Source organism: Patagioenas fasciata, chromosome 2, assembly GCF_037038585.1.
Source record: "Patagioenas fasciata isolate bPatFas1 chromosome 2, bPatFas1.hap1, whole genome shotgun sequence".
NCBI classification, from domain to species: domain Eukaryota; kingdom Metazoa; phylum Chordata; class Aves; order Columbiformes; family Columbidae; genus Patagioenas; species Patagioenas fasciata.
The window spans coordinates 122,240,483-122,265,420 of record NC_092521.1 but is presented as its reverse complement, the minus strand read 5'-3'; the positions used below and the strand labels follow the sequence as shown (position 1 = coordinate 122,265,420).

The 24,938-nt window shown below is 45.5% G+C and overlaps 3 protein-coding genes across 3 annotated transcripts in view; 1 reads left to right on the top strand and 2 right to left on the bottom strand.

Annotated features, from left to right (window-relative positions):
* The first annotated feature begins 211 nt into the window (after positions 1–211).
* Positions 212–14,128, top strand: SLC6A20 (solute carrier family 6 member 20). The gene is made up of 11 exons (XM_065831545.2): positions 212–373; positions 4,144–4,284; positions 4,921–5,012; positions 5,631–5,858; positions 7,559–7,669; positions 8,061–8,302; positions 9,740–9,902; positions 10,380–10,584; positions 11,298–11,457; positions 11,806–11,971; positions 12,879–14,128. Exons 1-11 carry the CDS (start codon positions 253–255, stop codon positions 13,026–13,028), a joined length of 1,779 nt encoding a protein of 592 aa, XP_065687617.1. The 5' UTR covers positions 212–252; the 3' UTR covers positions 13,029–14,128.
* A 142-nt stretch (positions 14,129–14,270) lies between these two features.
* SNRPD1 (small nuclear ribonucleoprotein D1 polypeptide) lies at positions 14,271–20,736 on the bottom strand. The gene is made up of 4 exons (XM_065832633.2): positions 20,526–20,736; positions 19,751–19,827; positions 16,926–17,117; positions 14,271–14,450 (listed from the first exon to the last, which is right to left on the bottom strand). Exons 1-4 carry the CDS (start codon positions 20,537–20,539, stop codon positions 14,374–14,376), a joined length of 360 nt encoding a protein of 119 aa, XP_065688705.1. The 5' UTR covers positions 20,540–20,736; the 3' UTR covers positions 14,271–14,373.
* A 1,457-nt stretch (positions 20,737–22,193) lies between these two features.
* SACM1L (SAC1 like phosphatidylinositide phosphatase) overlaps positions 22,194–24,938 on the bottom strand; it is a 33,703-nt gene continuing 30,958 nt past the window's right edge. Inside the window, exon 20 of the mRNA XM_065831071.2 lies at positions 22,194–24,243. Within this exon, the coding sequence (XP_065687143.1) occupies positions 24,107–24,243 (137 nt within the window). The 3' untranslated portion in view covers positions 22,194–24,106. The remainder of the gene's footprint in view (positions 24,244–24,938) is intronic.

Below are 24,938 nucleotides of genomic sequence, written 5' to 3'. Positions count from 1 at the left end.
TGCCAGTCAAAACCCAAGCAGCTATTCACCCGAAGTACCAATTTTATAGTTCCGTGTGTCTATAATCTATTTACCAGCATTCCTACTTCAGTATGTGCCTGTTAATAAGATTAGTAATTAAAAAGCTTGATAGGAATTGGCAAGCATAGCTCCTCCGCCTTTCCCTCCCCTCCAAGCCGGGCTGGCGTGGAGTGTGAGGCAGGGCTGGCAGAGCACCTGAGAGAGTGAAGGCAGGAAGGCTGCACGCTGGCAATGGAGAAATCCCGGCCGCTATGGGACAATTCTCTGCAGTTCGTTTTCGCCTGCATTTCCTATGCTGTGGGGCTGGGAAACGTGTGGAGGTTTCCATACTTATGTCAGATGTACGGAGGAGGTAAGTGTGACTAATGTCTCTTACTTCCCTCGAGGAGGAGTGTGGCAAGCTTTAAATCAAAAAGTACATTGTCCATGCAAATGCCCTGTCTACCCTGTGGGGTCCAGGGCAGAGTGGAAGGTCAGACTTTTTGTTGGTGTGCAATCTCTTCTATTGCTGCTTTATTTTACGCATTCTTTAGCATAAGGCTTCTACCTGCAGCTGCCCCAATACAGTGGCACTCATTTCCTAGAAGTGCGGTGAAACAGTGGGAAGGCCCACATTTTGTAGAAAGGATGGATGTAGCACTTACATCTGGATAGAAGTCCATGTGGTGTTAATTTATTACTTTCTTGCCCCGTCGGACCACTCTGAAGGCATCAGAAACTAGTTCAGCTCCTTGTTAGTTCACTTGGAACATACTGAGAAAGGGAAATGCTTATGCTGATGTAATTTAATGATCAGCTGTATCATTTCAAGGTGCTGTCATTAATGTGTTGTCTCTTATACAAAACCTTTCTTTAGGAGGTGATAACTTGGCTGCAAATCTGCCTTGAAGTTGGCTGAAACTCCATAATCAACAGGAGTTTCACAGCTAAAGTGTCCTGGGAAGCTTTGAAAACAGGAAATAAATTGGTTTGGGCTAAAGAAAAAAAAAAGCTCTTTGAAAGTTCATCACTCTCCCAGGTCCAAACTGGAGAAAGATGATGTCTGTATTATACACCAGCCAGAGATGTTTTTCCTTAGAAATCAAAAGTCAGTTAATTAGATTAATTAAAACCCAACACTAATAATCTCTTCTAGCATACAAGGACCACTAGTTAATGACCACATTTTGAAGAATCCTTATAAAGAGCCTCTCTTTATAAGACCTTGCAGTTTTATACTGCTTCTTGCGCTGCATCTGTTGTAGTGTTGGACCAATCTCAGTTGTGCATTAAGTGACATGATGAGCATCTGCCTCATTTGTTTCTGGTCAGCTTCCACCTTTTTCTCAGAAACACACTGAGATGTTGAAGTGCTTTTTGCTTGTTTTATGGTTGTTGACTTGTATCTTGCTTTTAAATGCACATGCAGTGGTAGGAGTTTCTTCTTGCTGGTTGTTGAAAAACCATCTCAGTGCTGAGACGGCACCAGTGCTGCTCTGTGCGATCAGGTCAGAAAAATCCAGATGATACACGGACGAAATGTCAGAAGCCAGATGCTGCTTTCTTAGAAGTTTCAGATAGCAGAAGTGATAGATGTGCAGCAATTCAGGGTGTATTCCTCTACAAAGACACTTTTGAGGGTAAGGACTTCACATCTGACACACAAGTCTAGCACAAAGCTTAAAATGCAAGTGTTTCTGTACACAAACTACATGTGATTAGTTCACTAGCAGCCTGTCTTGGCAGACATCCTGAAGGACAGCAAAACTCAGACACTGGGGTCTTTGTGCAGCTCTACCCTCTTCTTGTCACCCACTAGTAATGTAGTAGATGGTAAATATGATCTGAAATGTAACCAAAAGTGAAACACTTGGTTAACAAGAAAAAGAGATTCAAGAAACTCAAGTATTTTCTGAAAAGCATGTTTTTATAAGTGTAGTTTCTCCTACTTTGTCCTACCTTGTTAAATTTCCAAGGGGAGAGGCAGCTGTCCCTGCTGTGTGAAACTAAACCCCCTGACAGCAGGTTTTGTTTTTCTTAACTGCTTTTCACTGCCCTCTTAAAAAGGATTCAGTGGCTTTCCAGGGGTCTGCAAATACACACAGACAAAACATCATTTCAGGAATTTAAATGCTGGATATGCCAGGCACAGGGCTTAGTGGGGATGCCAGCAACTTGTTTGGCATCTTCCTGGCAGAAAAGCACAGAGCCAGTGCCCAGCAGAGCAATAAGGCTCTTATTGCTAATGATAAAACACAGTATTTGCAGAATTTACAACCTCCTGCTTTTCCTTTCACCAGCATACTGCCTCCTTCTCCTCGCTCACTGCCACAGAACTTGACCTGAAAAGAGCAAGGTGCACTCAGACCTTGTAGGTGCGGTTAGTCTGTCCGTCAGCAGGCTGGGCCAGGCTGAATCTACACTGAGATGGGCTGACAGCAGGGCAGGTGCTCAGCAGCTCTCAGCCCCAAGTGGGGAAGCCCCTGGGCACCAGCGGGATGCTGAGCAGCAGTGAGGATGCCGTTGGTCAAGCCTGGTGTCTGAACCAGACCTGGGGTGTGATCCATATGTTGTGCCAGCTGCAGGGGTCTGGCCTGGTCATTGGAGATGTCCTGTTCACAGTGGATAAGGAGCTGGTTTGTACAGCTGCCCTGAGTCACTTCTGTGAGGCATTTTGGTTCTATCCTTTATGAAAAAGAAGCGGTGTGGCAAGATTTGTGCACAAACAGGATGCAGAGCCAGGGGCAGGGAGGGACATGAGAGAGAAGATCAAGCCTGGAGGTGCTCTTCCTCCTTACAAGGTGGCCCAGCCAACGCCAAGCACATGGCAGTGATGCTGGCAGGGTGGAAAAGACTTTGCAAAGGGCCTGACGCTGATTCCTGCTGTGGGACAAAGCGAAACTCCCCTTGGTGGCTGTTGGGGCAGCTCACACTCCAGTGGGACAGAGTGGCTGCGGGAGCACTTAAACCTCTGACAGCACCCTTGAGGCATAGGAAGTTATCTAACAGACTAACAAAGGGGTTGTTAATAATGATAGAGCCAGGACGTGGGAAATTAATTTCCAGAATAAACCGGATTATTGTGCAGTGTTTATTTCCAGTTCTTTGCCTCGGTTGCTGCCAGGAGTTCATTCCTCTGTGGTGCTGCATCAAGCCCATTGCAAGGAATGTTAATGCCGTTGATTAAATCCTAAATAAGGGATATTTACGTAAATATTTTTGGCTTTCTGTAAAAAGGGAAGCAGGAAAGCCTTCACAAAAATCCAGTTTTTGACTCAGTCAGCAGCTCTTTCTGAAGCAAGTCCCAAGGCGAGGACGAGGGTATTTTTTTTTCCCAGCAGAAATTTAAGCCAAAGCACATCCTGGTTGCTGGGTGGGAAGATATTTTCCCCTCCCTTGCTGCCTGACCACCCGTCCCTGCTGCTCCTCTTCTGCAGGAGCATCCCTGTGGTTCTTCGTGCTGGGAAAGTGAGGCTGAGCAGACATGGGGCAGGAGGCAGCCATGTGCCTCCATCCCAGGGTCAGCTCCTGCAGGTGGGACCCCAGGTAAATATCTTCACCACTTTGTTGGTGTTTGAGGGCTCAGCATGGAGTTTTGGAGGACTTTTTTTGTAGGTTTGTTTGGTTTTTTTAAGCCAGGCCAGACTTCAATATGTTTACTCTCTATTCAGCAACGACATTGCTGTTGCTTTTTCATTGAACGCTTTGTCTCTGCCACAGAACACCACACACAAAGTAAATCTTTCTCTTGTCCTCTCTTGTTATCTTCCTCAAGGTTTGGCTGGCAGTTAGTTACCCTTTAACAGCCCCAGCCCCGAAGATTGCTCAAACAACACATGGAGCACCTGGGAAGCCCCACTGCACTGCTCTCATGACTGGCACAGCTTAACAACAGAAACCCCAGCGCTGCCAACTGCATGTGGAAAATTCCCCATTCCCAGGTGCTTGGTGCCCACCGGCATCTGGTATGCCACCTGAAACCCCATGAGATGTCCCTCAGGGCTGTGCTGTGCCCTCTATAAACAAAGCGCCTGGACAGGACCCAGCTCCAGCCACCTCCTGGGACACTAGCAGGGCGATTTGACCATGGTGTTTATTATGCTGCTGGTCTGCTGAAGGCTGTCTGCTGGGTTTTTCTTGCAGGTGGCTTTTTGATCCCGTATTTTATCATGCTGATCGCCGAGGGGATGCCGCTGCTCTACCTGGAGCTGGCTGTGGGGCAGCGTATGCGTCAGGGCAGCATCGGTGCCTGGAAAATAATCAGTCCCTACCTCTGCGGCGTCGGTATGTTCTCAGTTTCCATCTTTACTTTCAAGCTCCTGGGGTGCATTGGGTGATTTTTGAACAGAGAACTTTGTTTTTCAGAGAAGAAACTGGGTGGGAACTGTGTTTTCAGTGTGTCTCACCAGGCTGAGCAAAGCATTTACCCCGTCCCTCACAGGACATCAGGGCCAGACCCTGGCTCACTGTACCAGGTCCCTGGGCATGAAGGTGTGAGTCCCCCTGCCCTCAGGCAGACTGTCAAAATCACAGTGTGCAGCCCAGCCCCTGGGGCTGCCCACATTGGCCCTTGACCCCAAGAGCATTGTCTTCACAAGCTTAATATTGAGTGATAAAATGGCGCCTACCATTTACTAATGTCCACTCACACCTACATTATTAAGTTATTAAATTATCCCGATGGCCCAAATTATCTCGAATTTTCTTACAAGCACATTTTGTTTTTAATGATATATTAAATATTCACCCCCAAGGAGCTAAAGTATAAAATCTAGTGCAGGATAATCCTGTTGGGAGAAGGAGGAGGCTGCAGCAGCTGCAACATGCCCTGTGCAGAGGAAAAGCCCCTCTGGAGTGTTACAGGGCTCTGGGTGTTTTGGAGTTTTGTCCCTGACCAAACGCCTCCTTCCATGCCCACAGGTATTGCCAGCGTCGTTGTGTCCTTCTTCCTTTCAATGTACTACAACGTGATAAACGCCTGGGCCTTCTGGTACCTCTTCCACTCCTTCCAGGTGCGTTGGTGCCCAGTGGCACGGCTTGGCCCCACCATGGCCACATGGTCATGGTGGCTTTACATCAGTGCTGGTTGTTGCCCAGCACCGTCATCAGCTGAGGAGGAACAAAAGCTCAAGAAACCCTCCCAGGGCTTTTCTAGGGTGAAAAAATGAGTCAGGGATCTCCCTCTCTGGGGGATCCCCAGGGGCATCAGAGTTTCTTCTCAAAACACATGTCAAGGCCAGCCCCATGGTGCCTTGCTTATACGTGCCCTGGTGGCCACGGTATCCTGCACCATGAGGTGGGTCTGTCTGAAAGCAAGGGAGAGAGTTGGGCCCTAGGGGAGAGGATCAGGAGGGTAATCCCCAGAGAAGAGAGGCAGGGAGGGTCTGCCTTTGGGGAAAGGGTCAGAGAAGCTCAGTCCTTGGAGAGAGGGTCAGAAAGGATCAGTCCTTGGGGAGAGGGTCGTCCCCAGGGCAGAGGGTCAGCCCCAGGCAGCACCATGTGGACACAGGCAAGCCCAGAGTTCAGAAAGACACCCTCACCTTCATTCCCTCTGTCCCCCATAGGCTCCCCAGTTCTACCCACCACGCTGGGGGCAGGCACTCACCCCTCACCCCTCTTCTCCCTCGCAGGACCCCCTGCCATGGGCCACCTGCCCCCTGAACACCAACCACACCGGCTACGAGGAGGAGTGCGAGAAGACGTCGTCCACCCAGTACTTCTGGTACCGGCAGACCCTGAACATCTCCCCATCGCTGGAGACCAGCGGCAGCATGCAGTGGGAGCAGGTGCTCTGTTTGACACTGGCCTGGCTGGTGGTCTATCTCTGCATCCTCCGCGGCACCGAGTCCACAGGCAAGGTGAGAGGCGGCTGCAGCCCTGCCAAAGCCCCAGTGGGATGTGGGGAGGACAGACAAGTGCCAAAAAGGGGGGCTGTGGCTACTGGTGCTTGGGGTTACAGCATCACCCTCCTGTGGAGCTGGCACTGCTATCTCTGCCAGCCTGGCAAGCTGCAACTGAAGGAGGCTCAGCCAAAACATTGAGCGATATTAAAACAAAATTAAACAAAAAAACACACAGAGAAACCTGTCTGTGCCCGCCCCCGCCCCAAAAAAAAAAACCCAACACCATAAAACCAAACCCAAACCACCCAAACCAACCAACCAACAAAATACCCCGAACAAATAAAAAAAAAAAAAAAAAAAGCACCCAACCAACCAAAATACAAATGAAAACCAAACAACCAAAAAACCCACACAACCCCCCCCACCAAACTAGGCAAGTCCTTTAAAAGCAGCCACCTCTGCTGCAAAACCAGCCACCAGGCTGCTGTCCCTGTGGAAAGTCACCTGCTGCAGCAGAGCTGTGTCTGCCATAGCAGAGCTGTGCCAGGAGACATCTGTTCCTCAGTTTTTGCAAGGAAAAAAAAAAGATATCTACTGGACATTTTCACTCTTTACTCACAGCAGAATTTATGAGGAAGGTGGGGCGAAAAAAAGCAGTGTCCCAGCTGAGGCTGCATTAAGCAGCGACCTGAGAGCTGTAATCCCCAAATTGTCTTAGCCAAACACAGAAAGCCAAGAGACTGTAAACTAAGAATAACCTCCTAAACTCGCTGCAGCTGGCTTTGGGGGCAAAAAAGACAGCAATAAGTAGCGAAGGAGCACTGACACAGCATCATGAAGGAAGGGGGGTGTTGGGGGGGTCACCTGGGGCTTCCCCTGTACCCCTAGTGCAGGAACAGCAGGGGGTTTGGGCAGTGGGTGCAGGGCTGTCCTGTTGGGCAAGGTGGAGACGCTGTGTCTCCAGGTGTGTGATGGGGCAACGCAGATGCCAGCTGGCACCACTGGCAGGTGCCAATTGGAGGAATACTTGGTAATTAACTGGCTGATTCTCTTCTTTTTTGGGGAGTTAGTTTTTATTTAAGTTTCTGGGTGAGCCACTGGAGGACACCCCAGCAAAGAGAAGGTGATTGGATTGTCTTTTTTTCCCCACAAGTGGTTTTTTCCAATGTGGACATTGAACATTTAGGTTCTAATTCAGGGATTTGATCAAAAGCTCATGGAAGACAACCAAAAGATTTAATCCCTCCCCATTCCCCATCTGGGTTACATTAAGCTAATGTCTTTTTTCAGACCTGAATTAAAATAGTTTGATTTTTGACCTTTTATGAGACATGCTCGTCATCCTCCTAGAGCAGATGATGGATCACCTTTGCATTCTTGACAGATGGTTGCAAACTCGTCTTACTCCATTAAATGCCGCACAACTGAGTTTGTAAATGCTGTAAATACTTTAGATCTTGTTTTTATTTTTAAAATCAAAGAGGAAAACCCTGGGAGCAGTAGCACAGGTCTTTATTATTAACAAAAGCTTGCTTCCCTAAAACCTAAATCTAAATCTAAAGTTAAATTTATCTGAAAATATTTATTTAAAGATTAACAGAAGGTAGAAAAAAAAAAAAAAAAGGAAATTATTTAAGCAATGTGAGAAAGAGCTAATTTACTATGATCAGTTTTGTGTATTCTTTACACCAAGGTATTTCCCCTCCTTCCCCCAGGTTGTCTATGTAACAGCCTCTTTGCCATACTGCGTTCTCATCATATACCTCATCAGAGGATTAACACTTCACGGAGCTGTGAATGGGCTCATCTACATGTTCACACCAAAGGTAGAGAAAAAAACATGCTGAATTTTTCATGAAATGTTAGCTACTGAACACGTAGGTTTTTAAAAGGTGTCAACTCTCCTTATGCTGGATTTTTGCAGCAGTAGCTTAGGTCAGGCAGCTGGAAACCCCAGCTGGGAGCAGCTGGAGGCTGTTCTGCCATGCTACCCGTAAACTGCTTGCTTTCTCCTGCAGAAAACAACCTGCCCCTTAACATAACCTGCAACATATTACTTGCAGATTGAGCAGTAACCCTGCCCCAAAAAAATACCCCTGAGCTAAAATGGGTGCATGAAAGGGCCTATCCCCAACTCCATCCCTTCAGTCTGGAAGGGGCAGTGTTGGGCATCCATGCACAGCCTCACACTCCCACTCTCCCCGACCGGTTTTGCAGCTGGAGCAGCTGTCAAACCCCAAGACGTGGATCAGCGCCGCCACACAGATCTTCTTCTCTCTGGGCCTGGGCTTCGGCAGCCTCATCGCCTATGCCAGCTACAATGAGGCCAGCAACAACTGCGAGAGGCACGCCATCATCGTCTCGCTGATCAACAGCGCCACATCCATCTTTGCCAGCGTCGTGACTTTCTCCATCTATGGCTTCAAGGCAACGTTTAACTACGAAAGCTGTTTAAATAAGTAAGAGCCTGGTGTTTCACTTATTTTCCACCTCAAGCTGTTCTGGGGAAGGTGAGAGGAGGACCCTTAACAAATAAATAAATAACAGCAGGCAGCACTGCCCCGAGACCAGACCTGACATTGCTCTAATAAAACTAATGGCTCAATTTAAAACCATGAAAGCAAAGATGAAAAGTCAGAGCTGGCGTGCCTTTTGACACCTGGGTGCTGCTTCCAGGTATGGGCCAGGTCAAGTGGATGAGTTTGCTTGGGCAAGTTGCAGGAGCACTTTCCCCTGCACCTTGGTCTCAGCACCCACTTTGGGTGTGTGTGTGGGTGAGGGGGGATAATTAATAAAATGCAGTGATGCTCAGACCTCGCCCTGTGCCAGAGGCTCAGCCTCCTCAGCAGTGATGCTCTGGACATGACCAGCAGCCTGCAGGATCCTGCCCCGAGGCAGCAAGCTCACATGTGGTCCCTCGCACTGGGCCTGTAGCAGTTACACTTTTACTCATATTTTTACAGCTTTCAGTCTATCTGCTCATCAGAGAGGAAACCAAGCTGCTCATCCCCAAAAGGCTTGTTAAATTGATGGGGCATGAATGTGGGACCAGAGGGCAAAGGGGATGCCCGCTGGCACTGGTCAGCACCCAAAATACCCAAATACCAGCGTGGGCACAGGAGCTGCTCCTTCTGAAGCAGAGATGAGCAGAAGGTCACCTGTATCCACACTGTGCTGAAAGTGCCACAGCTCCCACCTGGGGAGATCAGAGCCCTGGGGCTGTCACAGTATCCCTGAATGGGGGCTGATAGAGGAGGGGATGGAGTGTGTCCTGGTTTTGGCAGGGATATAGTTAATTTTCTTCCTAGTAGCTTGTGTACTGCTGTGTTTTGGATTTAGTATGAGGAGAATGTTGATAATACACTGACGTTTTCATTGTTGTTAAGCAGTCAAGGCCTTTACAGGTCCTCACGCCTTCCCACCAGCGAGTAGGCTGGGGGTGCACAAGGGGCTGGGAGGGGACACAGCTGGGACAGCTGACCCCAACTGATATTCCAGACCATGTGCCATCATGCTCAGTGTATGACAAGAAGAAGAAAGGGGGGGACGTTCAGAGTGATGGCGTTTGTCTCCCCAAGTAGCCTTTACACATGATGGAGCCCGGCTTTCTTGGGCATGGCTGAACACGTCTACTGACAGGAAGCAGTGAATGAACCCTGTGTTTTGCTTTGGCTGTGTGTGCAGCTTTTGCTTTACTGATTAAACTGTCTTTATCTCAACCAGTGAGTTTTCTCACTTTTCTGCTTTCCTCTCCCATCACAACAGGGGGGCAGCAAGCAAGTGGCTGTGTGGTGGTGCCTAGCAGCTGGCTGGGGCTAAACCACAACAGGGTGTAAAAGCAGCGCCCATTTTATACCTTGTCCTGAAAGACATTGAATTCCTCTTATCTTTCCCAGGGTGATCCTGCTGCTGATGAACGCCTTTGACCTGGAGGAAGGCTCTTTAACAGCAGACAACCTCAATGAGATGAAAGACTATCTCATGGCCACCCACCCACAGGAATACGCCCAGTTATCACCACAGGTTAAAAACTGCAGCTTGGAAGCTGAGCTCGACACGGTGAGTTGCCGCTTTGTGCTGCTGCCTGGGCTTGATTTGTGCCTTTTCTCCCACTGAGCCTGGGCAGCCCCTCAGCCCCACGTGGCCATGTCCCACTCCTCCCTGGCTGGGAGCTGTGGTGGGGCTCATTTCTGCACTTCAGGGTGGGACGAGGGGCACTGGCTCAGCCTGACAAGGGGCTCATTGGTTGGTGAGCAACTGAGCCAGGTGGGTATGCGGCCAGGCTGCTGGCTGCAGCTGCAGGACAGGACAGGTTGCAGAGGTGTGGGGCAAGTGTTTTTGCTACAAGTGGGACTGTGCCAGTTTCTATCCAATTTGAATAAATTGGTGAAGAGCTCATCTGCCTCTGCTGTGCAGAACCGCCACCACGGGTGTATTTTGTCATGGAGGATCAGTCTCATATTTGCCTATTCTTATGTCCCTTACCAAGCTGAGGAGCTTCCCATAACTCACTTCTTCCCTGCTTCTCGCCTGCAGGCTGTCCAGGGGACAGGACTGGCATTTATAGTCTACTCTGAAGCAATCAAAAACATGGAGGTGCCTCAGCTATACTCAGTGCTCTACTTCGTCATGCTGCTGATGCTGGGCATTGGCAGCATGTTGGGAAACACCGCTGCCATCCTCACGCCGCTGACCGACAGCAGGGTCATCACTGCCCGTTTCCCCAAAGAGGTGATCTCAGGTAACCACCTGCCACAAGCAGCTCGTGCATGCAAAAGCTTTGGTGTCCCACAGCCGTGGAGGGTCCTTTTTTGACCTCGGGTGGAGCAGAGAATGTCAAATATGCTGCTGGAAGGGTTTGTCTGTCCTTGGGAAATCCTGCCCAGCCTGTACAGAGCCTTCCCTCGGGAGCTCTCAAAGCATCAGAGTTCTCATGGCTGTGCATTTGTGGGCTTCCCAACACACCCCAACTCCTTCAGGCTGGTGGCTACTGACCATTGAAACTCAAAGGTCCAGGAGACATGTCAAGACATCTGCAGTGAGTGGCTCCTGAACCAGGTCAATCTTTGGCCAAAAGTGATACATGCTCCTGTTTGGGCATGGAAATCGGCTATCCCACCTTAAAACCTGTTTTAACTGGATGCCCAGGAGCAACAGCAGGTGCTGCACACACACACAACAAGGCTGTGGCCAAGACTCAGTTGTCTTTGATGTGCTGATGTGCTGTGGCTGTGCAGGTCTAAGGGGCAGCAGTTTAAGGATACACCAGCACATTCACACCCACAGAGACAGGTCTTTTCCAAAGGGAAAAAAAAAATCATCTTTCTCCTCCAAGAAAGATGCTTCCTGACAGAAATCAGCAGAAATCCTAACAGGTTTTTAGTCGCAAGTACATTTCCCCCAAGCAGTTACATTTCCAGGTGTAACAGCAGCGTCCTGGTTTTGCCCACACAGGTGCTGTGTGTTTCATTAACTGCATCATTGGCCTGATCTTCACCATGGAGGCTGGAAACTACTGGTTTGACATATTCAACGACTATGCAGCCACCCTCTCGCTGCTGCTCATCGTGCTGGTAGAGACCATTGCCGTGTGTTACATCTATGGGATAAGAAGGTAAAAGCTTCAACACTCCTTTATTCACAGCGGGACAACAGAGCTGTGACCACTGGCCAACTGCTGTGCCTATTTCTAGCTCCTCTTCTGCACTTTGGGATCCTCTTGGAAGCCCTGCTCTCTGTTTTTTAATTTGATTTCACCTTTGCTACATGATCCTGGTGAGCCAGTGCTTCAGACAACACCTCTCTGGTCATTCGTTTCCTGGACAACTACACTCCCCTTTCCCATCCTGTGTGTTTAATTCTGTAGGTTTAATTCTGAAGTAACTCAGATCAATGTGCTGATTGAACACATACAGCTGCTCTCAAAAATATGTTTTTTGTTTGTTTGTTTTTTTAAATACAGATTTGAGAAAGATCTTCACACCATGATTGGACACAAGCCAAACTGGTATTGGAAAATTATGTGGGCTTTTGCTAGTCCTTTGCTAATTGTAAGCCTATTTATATTTTACCTCACCGACTATATCCTCACAGGAACGCTGCAATACCAAGCATGGGACGCCACACAGGTAAACTGGTTTTGTTTTTTAATTTTCCTTAATTCCTGCAAAGAACGTAGCCTTCCTTCCTAACTACATTGTTCCACAAAACTGACTTCTGAAAGCTTGCAGCTGGGGTTGGGCCATCCCTTAATTTTGTGGAAAGGGAAAACTTGACCTAGTGACAACGATGTTCTGTAAAATGGACTAGTTTCCCTTCACAATTCTTAATCAACCCATTCAAATGGTAAAATTTTTTTCATGATAAAGACCCATATATCATAGTGAAAAATGCAGTTTAAACAGAAAAATAACTTTCAAAGTGTAGCATTTTGAATGAAATTTTAGTGGTATTTCAACAGAACTGAGCTGCTGCTGGAATAGTTTTCATAATTTCTATATAGATTTTTCTTTGTGGCCAAAACACTTCTGTGCTAATGCTGAGCTGTGTATTTATCACAGAAGAATTACTATTGGGTAAGTAATCGGTGGTTTCATAACCTTTTGTGGAAATGTTCCTAGCACACAGAAACAAATTATGCATGTTGTTTTTATGTCATTGCTGATTTGGGACCTGCAGTGGGCATGGCCTGTTGACGGGGTGTCAGCATGAGCCCACAGGCTCCAAGAGATGAATGCAGAGACCCAACAGACGTCACTGCCAAGCTACCTCATTAAGAAACACTAATTGAGCCAAAACTCGCTCTTTCCCAGAGCTTACAGAAAAATTTTCCCCAATATTTCTGTCAGCAGCTCTGTTCTTATTGATTTTAAGCTTCCGTGGTTAGACAAAGCAAAGCACGGAGGACAGTCAAGGGCTGCCACAGCCTCCAAGTGCTCCTCAGGTGTCCTGATGAAATGGGCAGCTTTGCTCTAGCCCCCAGGACACTGACAAGCATGGATCCCACAGACCCAATGCTGCTTCTCTCCCTTGCAGGGGCAGCTGGTGACAAAGGATTACCCTGGCTATGCCCGTGCCATGATTGGGCTGCTGGTGGCAGCATCCACCCTGTGCATCCCCCTGGGGGCACTAGTGACTTTTGTGAGGAAGAGACTGAAGAGGGAAAGTGTTTCAACCGTAGCATGAAAATGAAAAATCTGACAGCTGGATTTGGGAAGATCTTGCCCCCATCATCAGTGACTGGGCGCTTCTGGAAAACAGCAGCAACCATTATTTGTAGCAGCTATTTATAGAGTTGAGCATCGTGGGTGCTATATTGACCAAAAAGTGCTCTGAGGAGGTTCCACAATGGTTTGGAGAAAAAAAAAAAACCTCCTCTGTAAAAAGATGAAGCTTTGCTATGGCCGCTGTAAGAGGGGAAGAAACAGAAGTGCAGCTCACAAAACACTAGCTAGCAAAAATTAACCTGCATCTCAACCCATCACACACTAGGTGATTCTTTCCCACTGTTACAGCACTGCCTATGTGGAAACATCAGCCACCAAATACATTCCTGCCTAAAGTACAGGCAAGTAGCCTCGCCCTTCAAGAAAGCCATGCACATTATTTGAAATAATATCTGTATTTCATCAACAGATGAAACGGTTGAAGTCTTGAAATGTGAATGTGATAATCCCTTTCCTACAAGGGAAAAGTCAGCAGGACAGTATTGCGAGATAAACATGGCCAACAGTGCTGCTGTTGTACTTGTGTCCAGCAAAGCAGTTTTTATATATTTATATGAGCTGCAAAGTTCTCTTATCTCCAGAAGACATAAACTTCCAGTTCTGGTATGTAATTTTGCACTGTGGTGTACTTCGTGTTTTCTAGGGATGCACTTTAAGTAAACTACAAGAAGTCGGTCATAAAGCTGCTTTCCAAGCCCCACCCAAATGAAAGTGTGCCATGAAATTAGCTTTGACAAAGTTCATATCCAGGTATACTTTAATGTAACAACCCAGGACTTCCACAGAACTGGTTAATTTCCCTATGTGAAGGTTGTATAAAGAAAGCAATATGTTTAAATTGTATGCTTTGTGTAACAGAAAACAGTAAAACGATATCTAAGAACTTTAAAGAGGTCACTCTGCAGAACAACATTAGAGACACACTCACAGGATGCAGGTTCTTAATATCATGTCTTAACTACGTAACCATTAGAAAATGGCAAGTGCCTTACAAAAGAGTTATTCACTCCAAATGAGCATTGTCAAAACACCAACACAAATCTCTCACTGTGGGGCAAAAAGCAAGAGATAATTGTACAGCCTGCAGCGTGGGTGATACCTTGACAATGGCAACACCACCACCAAGACAAGCTTAGTCTGTAACAGCCTCCAGAAACAGGACGTCTCCCTCCCCAGGCTTTACTAACAAAGGAAAGACAAGTTCTTCACATTTCAGTTTATTAAAAATGGATACCATAAACAAGACCTGTACAAAAAAATATCCGAAATTGCCCAGAATTTGGTAGCAGTTGCGTGGTGAGAAGTTATCGTCTTGGGCCTCCTCTTCCTCTTCCACGACCTCGGCCTCTCCCACGGCCTCTGCCACGGCCTCTTCCAGCAACTTAGCAGATGAAACAAAAAGGATAAATCAAGTGAGACTCAGGAATACTTTGATTTTCATTAGAACATACTGTACCTAGTATAAACCACACAATATCTCATCACAGAGAAGCAGTAAGTCAGATACTAAGTCTGTTAATGCTCAGTAACTTTCAGACAATATTTTCATCTTTTGTATTGGCTTTTTCAGTATACAACTTTCACAGACTAGTGTCTGGCTTTGGTTTCACTGCAGAACACAAGGGGATATAGTGTCACAGATGGCTGTTTCCAAATGCCGTAAGTCTGACAGAGAACTATGATCCCTTTTCTTTTAGCTAAAATCTAGTTTTTCAGGCATCAGAAAAATCATATGCAAGACAAGAATATTTTGTTGCCACTCATTACAGTGGAAAAGATTTTTTTTTTTGCCACAGTTCGCATTGCATTTTTTAAGCACTCTGCTGAACGGAAATGTGAGTTTTAATACGCTGTGAGATTCCCAAGCTCAGCCCTTCTCAAGCACCACGTGAAAGGGCAGCATTTTGAAAGCATCCCACCACCAAACAGCTCCTACTGTTCTCAATGGTGCTTCTGACAATTTCAGACACGATTGCCAGGCCAAGGTCTCAGCTGTGTGCTCCTACGTGTAAATATTACTATTTCATGGTGAAGAAGGGAAGACAGAATCACAGAATAATTCAGGATGCAAGCAATTGCTGGAGGTCATATGACCCATATGGTGATAACACATCATTTTGCCCCTTTTTCTTAAAGAAATGAGACCTGTCCCACCAGGTTACGATGCTACCTTACAGATTTTTTAAACTACTGGTTAATTTCAAACAAGTTTGTCAGTGTAAGGCTCAAAAAGATTCCAAGAAACTTAAAATTCTGTGGAAGTGGGTGGCTGGGAAAGAGACACACAGTAGCATCCATATTCAAGCAGCAGGCCGTAAAAATTACTCTGTTCCATCTGACAATATGTAGGTCAGAAATACAGTAAGGACAGAACAAGAGGAGGTATAGGCCAAATCTGTGAGAAACAAGACATCACTTGTTTTGCTGGTAACAGACTGGCTCTTTGTAAAACACACAGAAGCATCATAACCCAAGTCAATGGTTACACCATCTACATGCATCAATAGAGCTGCGTTCACCCAGTGCCTGCACTCAGACCCAAGGCCCAGGTGCCATGTACGTCGCTCAGCCAGCATCCTGCCTTCTACCAACAGTGTCACTTGCCAAGGACAGACCACGTGCTACGAGCTTCTAAAGCCCAAGGGCATTTACAGAATAAGACCAAGTGCATCACAATGCAGCTGCGATCTGCGAGTGCTTTGGTACAGTGAAGGTGCAAGCAGTATTAAACTGAAGTAAACAGCACTATCGCAGCTCCTTTTCTGTCTTCAGAGGTAAAAAGAAATAGCGATGTTCTTGTTCACATCATGCCGTGAGGTTCAGAAAAAAAGTAATCCAGCCATACTCCAACTTCTCCATGTGGTCAGATTTTTAAAGGATGTGAGAGGAGCAAAAGGCTTTTAGGAGCTTTATCCTTGCCCTTTATAAAGACAACAGCCCTAAGAATTGCACTTTGTGATGCACACGCCTGAGGGCTCCTTACAGCATTTCAGTAAGGTAAGCACACCAATTCATAGTATACATGTGCATCAAAGAACGCTGATTCAAATACGTAAACACTAATTACAGCCGAAAGGGTATGACATTACTTTAGAGCACAATTAGCTTTCACTTAAAACCTATTATTTTAAAAACACACAGATTAACCCCTGGGCAAAATATATACTGCCTGAAGACAATCTACAGATTTTCTTGGGTTTACTGGATATTCATCTTTAGTAATGTGGATTAAAACAGAATTAATCTCTTTACAATTAGGCTTCTAAGGAAAAGGTTTGCCTTCAATAGCCTTTTGAAAAAGAAAAAAGTTCCAGGAAGAGTGCAGTCAAATGCTACCAAGAGCCAAAGCTAGAGAGCTGCTTACTGCAGCCTAGGCTCCCTCAGATTCTGAAGTCTCTCAAAATCAGTTCTCTGACAGATTGTTTCTATCTGCAATCAAGCGAGATGTCACTGAAGCATTCAGCACTGTTGAAAAGACTATTCTGTACTTTCTTATTAGGTTATGTGAAGTTACCCATAAAAATTGGGGAAACAGCAGACGTTCAAAGAGGAAATGTAAATCTCTTCAGTGTCAATGCTGAGGCTGTGATAAGATCTATTCAAGCTTAAAAAACATCTACATTTTTTAAAAGAGATGTATGAAATTCATACATATAATTTCACATCAAAGGAAGCTCTACAGATGCTTAGAAGGGTAGGCAAGGCAAACTGTGCTAGTTCAGTATCAAACCTTCAAAGATGCAAGAACTTGCTCCCAAATGTGGATACCAAGACACTCAAATCAGATGTTTTCAGATTCAGAGTACTAAAATGCACGCAAAGGCAGAACACTGTGAGCGGGAAAGCACAAACTAACCTGCTTCTCTTTTCTTGGATTTGACTTTTGGTTCCACATCCACTAGCAAAGTATCCAGAGGCAAACTGTCTGGCAGAATGAAGTATCGGATGTTATTCCCTCGAATACTCAGCGTCTCCAGCTGTACAGGTTCTCTGTTCTTCAGCGTCATTTTCACTGCTTTGAGATGCGTATTCATGCTGACATCCACTCCTGAAACAACACAAGTCTAATTTCTGGGATGAACACCTACAAAACAGTCCCTTGTTGGCTATTTTTAATATGTACATGCTTGGAGATTTATCCTTTTCATTAACACTTGCTTCCACCATTCCTTAATTAAGCATCTACCTGAAGGAAACTACATGTCTTTTTCTCTCTTAAATTAAGCTAATTTATCAATTGCCGCCTTCAACACATCATTGCTAGAGATCTTTATCTAGGTCTTACCAAGAGCCCTAGCAATTTTGTAAACGGTTAAAACAATTCCCTTGAATAACAAATAAACTGCTGTTCATTACAGAAGTCCAATTCTACTCTTTTCACTTTTTTTCAAAAAGAAGCAAAACAAAGCTTCGAAGGGTAAAAACAACCAGACCATTTCCTCTTTCTGTAAGCCTTATAAAAAGTCCAGCTGCCAAAGAAGCATTTATTTTCTGATAAAATACATCTAACATTAGTGTGATATCTTCTATAAAGTATGTAAAATACACTAGTGCAAGGAACAATCAGTGTGGTTACAAACTCCATGAAGAGCCAGCATGTAAGAATTGCATGCAGTCAGTACTGTGCCCTCTACACAGGGCTAAGCATAATCCAAAACTCGAAAAGTCTCAGTTGAATGAGAGTTGTATTGAATAACAGCCCTGAAAAGCATTAAAAAGTGTTCTATATTAGGGGTTTTTTTGCACATCGCAAGTTTTGCATGGGAATTGATCTCAATCTATGAAGATCAAAATGAGAGTAAATTTTCCAGATCAAAAATTTAGGCAAAAGATAGAAATGGCAGTTTGCAAACACCTGCTAATTCAGTGACAGGGCACATGAGCAATCTTATATGTGTTCAAACTTCTGTACAAACAACCCTTTCTGGTAAAAATGATTATTGTCTTGTTTCATACACATGGAAAGACAAATGTCAAATGTCTCACCAAGGTAAATAACATAGGCAAGTAGCAGGCCCGAACCAGAAGAACCCATTGTGCTGTGCATATTCCATATATGTTTCTGTCTTCTCCCCTTCTAGATTCTACACAGCTGACACCTGTACTCCACCTGAGCCACCCCCCTGGTTTGTGTAATGTCTGCATTACATGAAACCTGCCCCTTCAGCATGGCCGCTCTGTCCCACTGACACAACTGAAAGAAGAGGAGAGTGTGCAGACAGCACAGCAATTCTGAACATGGTTCATGCACCAGTATAAATGGAAGATTGTAATTTTAGAAACACAGTTTGCATGCAACATTTTTTACAGACTCTTAGCAGAAAATAAGCAAGACTTTGCTTAACAATGAAGCCTGCAAGAGCACCAAGGCCAAAAGACAAGCAGTTTGCTTCCTACCTAACTGGGTTCAACAGAGCATGCTGCAATCAGATATCAGGGTGGTGCATTCAGGTCTAATCAAAGCTGATGGATCTGGCTGCAAAATAATGCCAGTTTTTAACTGCCAAATCTCAGCAGATTGCTAGTGGCCAAAAAAGCACTTAAGCAATCATCTGGAATACAACTCTGCTGAGTTTGAAGGTTTTTTTTCCAACAGCTTTTAAGAGTAGCCTGGGGTGAGTGAGGAAAAGAGATCAAGCACTTTCATCAACTTAATTTTAAGGGTTTGCTTTATTAAATATGATGTGCCCCACCTACACACCTGATGGTCTCTAAAGTAATGCCAACACGAATGTTCTCAGAATAACATCCCCCACTAATACTGCTAATGCAAATAAAATACTCCGTACATTTTTCAATGCATATGAGAACGATATAAGGAACCACTGAGGCTTTTCCTGCAACTATCAGTTCAGTGATACAACACAGCACCTGCCAGACAATCACACCCACAAACTTATATTACACGATACATCTTTGGCAACAGCAGGGGACCAAATTCTTGACACCAGAACTCTTTTTTGCCCTGTATCCCCATCAAGCCATCTGTCTCCAAAACAGTTTCATGAAATCAATGCAAGTATATGCAGAGGTGCATCACCATAGAGGTTCACCTTAACCAGAACTAAAACTAAAGCTCAGCAGAAAGAATTAATTTTTAAATTAAAACTGTCTATACACAAAGTTGAACTAATATAAGACCATATCAACACTTAACATGTACCATTTATCTGTACTACCATTTAAAAACTTCTGGTGATTCAGCTGTAATGTTTTCATGCAATTACAGCTTATTACAATTTCACAAATGGAAGTCAGATCTACTGAAACATCTTATAAAAATTTAGCACTACAAGTTTGATACGGTACTAAAACTAACCCCCCCACTGCTACCGTGCTGCTAATCTTCAGAGAGAATACCACGCTCACACCAGCTTTGCCAACAGCTTGGAAAAGTTTAGCTCCTTCAGCCCCAGCCTGTTTGTAAGCAAAGCCTAGCCTGCAGTCAGGCTCAGAGGCTCCCAGGACTACAGCAATTTTACTGCCTCCCAGCAGCCTCCGCAACAAACACACCTTAAGCTTGCACATAAAGACATGAATTTAAAATAACATCTCCTGCATCTTACAAAGGAGGTCCCCACAAGAGGGAGTACAAAACAAAAGAGCTCAGCCCAAACCACGGCTGCCAACTGTTAGCAGTAAAGGGGTGATACTTCACCATAGCCTTCCATCCTGCCATACCTGTGATAGTTCCATGCACCTGTGTCCCATTCTTCAGTTCAATGGTCACAGTCTCATGGCTCAGCTTCATTAGAAACCTAGAAATTAAAAAAAAAAAAAAAAAAATGTGTTCACTTCCACATAAAACCTTAAACGTTTAACATCCTGTTACCAAAAAAACAATACGCACGCAGTATCCACACATCCTGAGCCTCCAAACACAGCGTTCCCAGAGGTCACGGATCCTGCTGAAGACGTTTAATAAAGCACTGCACCAGAGCAAGGCACAAAAACCCCGAGCAAACCCCACATCCCACCGAATCGCCGAGAGCTGGGACGCTTGACTGACACTGCTGAATCTTAACCTTCAGGCGAAACGGTCATTATTGCGCGGGAAAGGAAACGTTTTAAAGCTTGTTGCTACTTCAGGGAGGTAATTCTGGCCAGATCTGGGACTTTTCTCTGTCAAAAAGGCTGTTTTTACTACCGAACACGCGCAGGCCCCACTGCAGGAGCGGCCCTGTCGCACGGCTCTGCGAGGCCGCAGGCCGGGGCCGAGGCAGCGGTTCGGGAGCGCGGGGCCCGCCGCCAGACAGCGGTGTCGGCCCGGCCCGGCGGGCCCGCCGCCCTCAGCGCCCGGGGGTGCGCGAGCCGCCGCTGCCGCCCGCCCCAAGGGCCCGGGGCGGGGGAGGGGGCCCGCGAGGCGGCCGCTGAGCGCGGGGGCGGCAGCTGAGCGCGCGGATCCCCGCGCCGCCACAGCGGCCCCGGGGCCGGCAATCCCCCGCCATCCGCTCACCTGACGAGCTTCATGGCGGCGGGAGGCTGGTGCTGTGGCCGGGCGGCCCTCGGAAGGGAGCGGCGGCCGCCCCGCGGGGAGAGGAGAGGCCCGAGGCGGGCAGGCCCCGAGGCGCAGGCGGTGCGGAGGCCTCCACCGAGCAGGCCGCGCCACCTCTGGCGCCAGAAAGGGGCCGCCCTCGACAGCGATGAATGGGCGGAAGCGTCGCCGTGCGCGGGACGGAAGGGGCGGTGCCAGTACCTCCCGCCGGCCCAGGGGTAGCGCATGCGCGGTGCAGCGCCGGCCCCGCCCGAGCGGGAAAAGCCGATTAGGTGGAGGGAAGGAGGTGTGTGATCAGCAGATCAATGCACAAACGTGACAGTGCATCATTCGTCCAAGAAGGCCAATGGCATCCTGGGGTGTATTAGAAGGGGGGTGGTTAGTAGGTCGAGAGAGGTTCTCCTTCCCCTCTACTCTGCCCTAGTGAGACCACATCAGAAGTATTGTGTCCAGTTCTGGGCCCCTCAGTTCCAGAAGAACAGGGAACTGCTTGAGAGAGTCCAGCATGGGGCAACAAAGATGATTAAGGGAGTGGAGCATCTCCCATATGAGGAAAGGCTAAGGGAGCTGGGTCTCTAGCTTGGAGAAGAGGACACTGAGGGGTGACCTTATTCATGTTTACAAATATATAAAGGGTGAGTGTCATGTGGAGGGAGCCAGGCTCTACTCAGTGACAACCACCAATAGGACAATGTGAGAGAACTGGAACAGGCTTGCCCAGGGAGGCTGTAGAGTCTCCTTCTCTGGAGACATCCAAAACCTGCCTGGACACCTTCCTGTGTAACCTCATCTAGGTGTTTCTGCTCTGGCAGGGGGATTGGACTGGATGATCCTTTGAGTTCCCTTCCAATCCCTGACATTCTATGATTCTATGATTTGTAGCAGCCAAGCTTTTCATAAGATTTCACATTCTACTCCTGTATCCTTGTAGTGTTGCCTAAAATGTGTCATTTAAAACCTACTCTGAATTTGAAGGAAAAAAAAAAAACACCACCACACACAACATCCAAGCAAAACAGGAATACAACATTTAAAGACTTTATTTTGAGAATTTACAGCTTGAGGATTCTAAATGTTATTAGTAATTATTTTATCTAAGAAGCCAGTGATGCCCCACTGCCATCAGATGCACAAACACACACACACCGCCCAAAAGAGTTATTTCATCAGTGAAACAAAGATCCAGCTCAGAACCTTGCACATTTGGGCAAGCACCTTTCCAGAGTCTAAAGTTGCAATCAGCCACAATACAACAATGAAATAAAATAAACACGGGTACCTGCAGTAGTGCAGGGAACAGGAAAACACTTGACTTTTCACCCCAAACACCTGTTGCTGCAGTCAGTAAAAACCCCAGAGCTGTCAGTAGAGAGCAGAGGGGACACTCAGGATTAAGCATCACAGAAATCCAGCCACAGAAGGTATCAGACTGAGATCCAAATGTGGCAGTGAAGACTGGAAGGTGATGCTAATGCCATCTCCTACGTAGGGCACGGTTCAAGATCATTGGTATTTAAGCACAGAACAGAAACATCCTCACATGCAGTGACCAGAGACAAAACCAAAGCATCCTTCCGGTGAGAAATAGCTCGTCTGCTCCAAAGCACAAAAAGCACCACAGACAGTGTATCTAGAAAAGCTGAACATTTTATTGTCATTTGAATACATCATTTGTGATTTTAGAAATACAGACTCTTTGCAAAGCACTGAAAATACAAGTGCCTTCCAACTTCTAAAACCAACATTATTCTGTCTTACAAACCCTTTAAATTAGCAATTCAAGTTTGGTCTTTGCTGCAGCAAGTTCTTCAAAGATGCAAAGATTTAGTTCTAGATGACAAGACAACCAAACCACCTGCCAGGGAGCCATCAAAACCATAACTTTCAAATACCAGGTCTATGATCTTGTACTTTGTGCCCATAAAGGAGTTCACCTTTGAAAACTTTATAGGATTTCCCAGTTAACTGTCAACTGGTGTTTCCATTACAGCATCTAGAAGCTAACAGATAATTTGCAAGTACTGGTGCTTACAAACAGGTTATGTTTACACAAAACCCAGACAGGCCTCCAGAAACATTCAAGATTAAAACAAACAGTTAACAGTTGCAAAAATCTGTACATATTTTCAGTCATAACACAAGGAAACACTGGAGTATCAGTGTTTTGTGTTCTAGCTTCAATAGTGAAAACTGTGCTAGTCCTAGTATTCTACATGTTTCTCCCCCCCCGCCCCCCATTTAAATTTTATAATTGCAATCTGAATATACAGCTGTACTTACAGGAAATATTAAACAATGCACATCACCTTAAGCAAGTTCCATGTCTGGTTTTGAACAAACCATAAAAAATAAGTGACAAAATAGTTTAAAATTGGTCCTTGGTTAGGATTACTTGTTTTTATACAGCTTGGAAGCACTAAATTTAAAGACACATTATTAACCAGCACAAATTATTATGTAGCTTTTTCATCTTTTAAGAGTGTTTTACAGCATCATGCATGAAAAGCAAACTGCTGCTTCCAAGTGCAAACATGGAATTTAGACTAAATGCTTTCTCCTCGGGTTGTTATTCCTTCTTTCAAAAATTTATTTAAACATAACCAAGAACAGAAGCAGCTGACTAGCAAAACAATATGAAGTTCACCTTTTATGTTGTAACCCATTCTTTAATTAATGGAATACTTTGGACCTTTAGCATAAGGAAGGTTGAATAAACACTGCAAAGGATTTTTACATTCTTTGATTTCATTTACATCTTTAGAAAGAAAATTCTATACTTTGAATTGCTAACTAATGAATCATCATCTAGACTATACTACTGAAACAGTGCAAGACATTTGCAACTTCAGGAACAACCAATTACTGTCCTTTCACCCAAACAATGATTAGTAGAATATTGCATCAGTCCTAGATAAACAAGACAGGACAAAAAGCTCATTTTAGAAGAGCATTAGGATTCAAAAATCTTTCCTGTTTAGTGAGAAGAATCCACACACAAATATGCACAAAGGATTCAACATGGACTTCATCACAACAAATATAATCCAGCTGTAAGTCCTGGAACTAGACTTTTTAATTGGTATGAGGCTGTATTTGTTTAGACACCACAATTAGAAGCTCCATTATTGATGCTTCAACATCTGGGTTCCTTGAAACACAAACAGCAGAGTTCTCTCCTGTCAAGCCAGAGACCAAAAATTCAGCTGAAACAGCCCAGGTGGACTACGAGCTTAAGCAGTCCACTTCTGCCCTAAAACATTCCAGACACCAAAAAGCTGGATTTCCTCTTTGCATTACCTCAGAGTGGAACCCTCCCACTAATGCAATATTCCAAAGACCATTGCAACTAAGACTGTCAAGTCAGGTCTCAGCTGAAAGCTACCACCACCAAAGGACACTATTTTATTTCCCTCCCTGTCCCCCCACCCCACAAAGGAATAATGATAAAAAGACCACTTTTTGGTGTGGAAAGCAGGTCAGTAAAGACTCCAAGTGTGGCTTGAGGAATCCTCAGCACCAAGCCGCTTTCCACACACACAAATTCAGTCCATCTTCTCTTTCTGGACCAGCTTGGGTGCATCTACAAAATCCTTGCCATTGTAAAGAATGATAGCAAAAGTTCCAAAGCTTGCACTTCCCCAGAAAAGCACATAGGCCAGTGTCTCAGTCCATGTCTCACCTGTTAAAAATCAGACAAACATTTTGGTTCATTATCTCCAGTTACCAGAATGGGTTTTTTTTTGTTTGTTGGTTTTGTTTGGTTGGTTTTGTTTGTGGAATTTTTGTTTGGTTGGTTTGGTTTTGTTTTTCAGTACAAAAGCAAAATATTGCAAGCCCTCCCTCAGATCTGCTGTCACATTAAATTAGAAGTCCTCCATGGGTACTGGGGTCTTTTTCTATTTCCTTACCTAGGAAAACTGTGTTGGCAACACAGTTCTTTGAACAATTTAAACAGATACCTACAGAAGACAGAGTCAAGAACTCTACTGGCACTAATGTTAGAAAATTCAAGGCAAAAGCAGAAAGCAAAACCCTTCACAACTCCCCAGGATATATTTAGGCTAGGGGGACATACATCAAAATAGGCTTATGCCTATATCTGACTTTTCTGAACAGTCTGTCCAGAATTTGGTAGGTATCCTTCTAGGGAATTATCCAGCCTATAATAAAGCTAGATGCCTACTCAGGTGCAACTAAATTTGGGGGCAATTAACTGCCCTTTGAGGTCTACAAAAGTTTTTAACATTGTTTTCTATCATAACTCAGGTTTTTCCACATTAATGGCACAGTGCTAACCCTCGATTTCCAGAGTTATGCTCAAACACCTTTTAGTATGACTGCGAAGCAATTTTATACTGAATAGTTTCAGGTAAC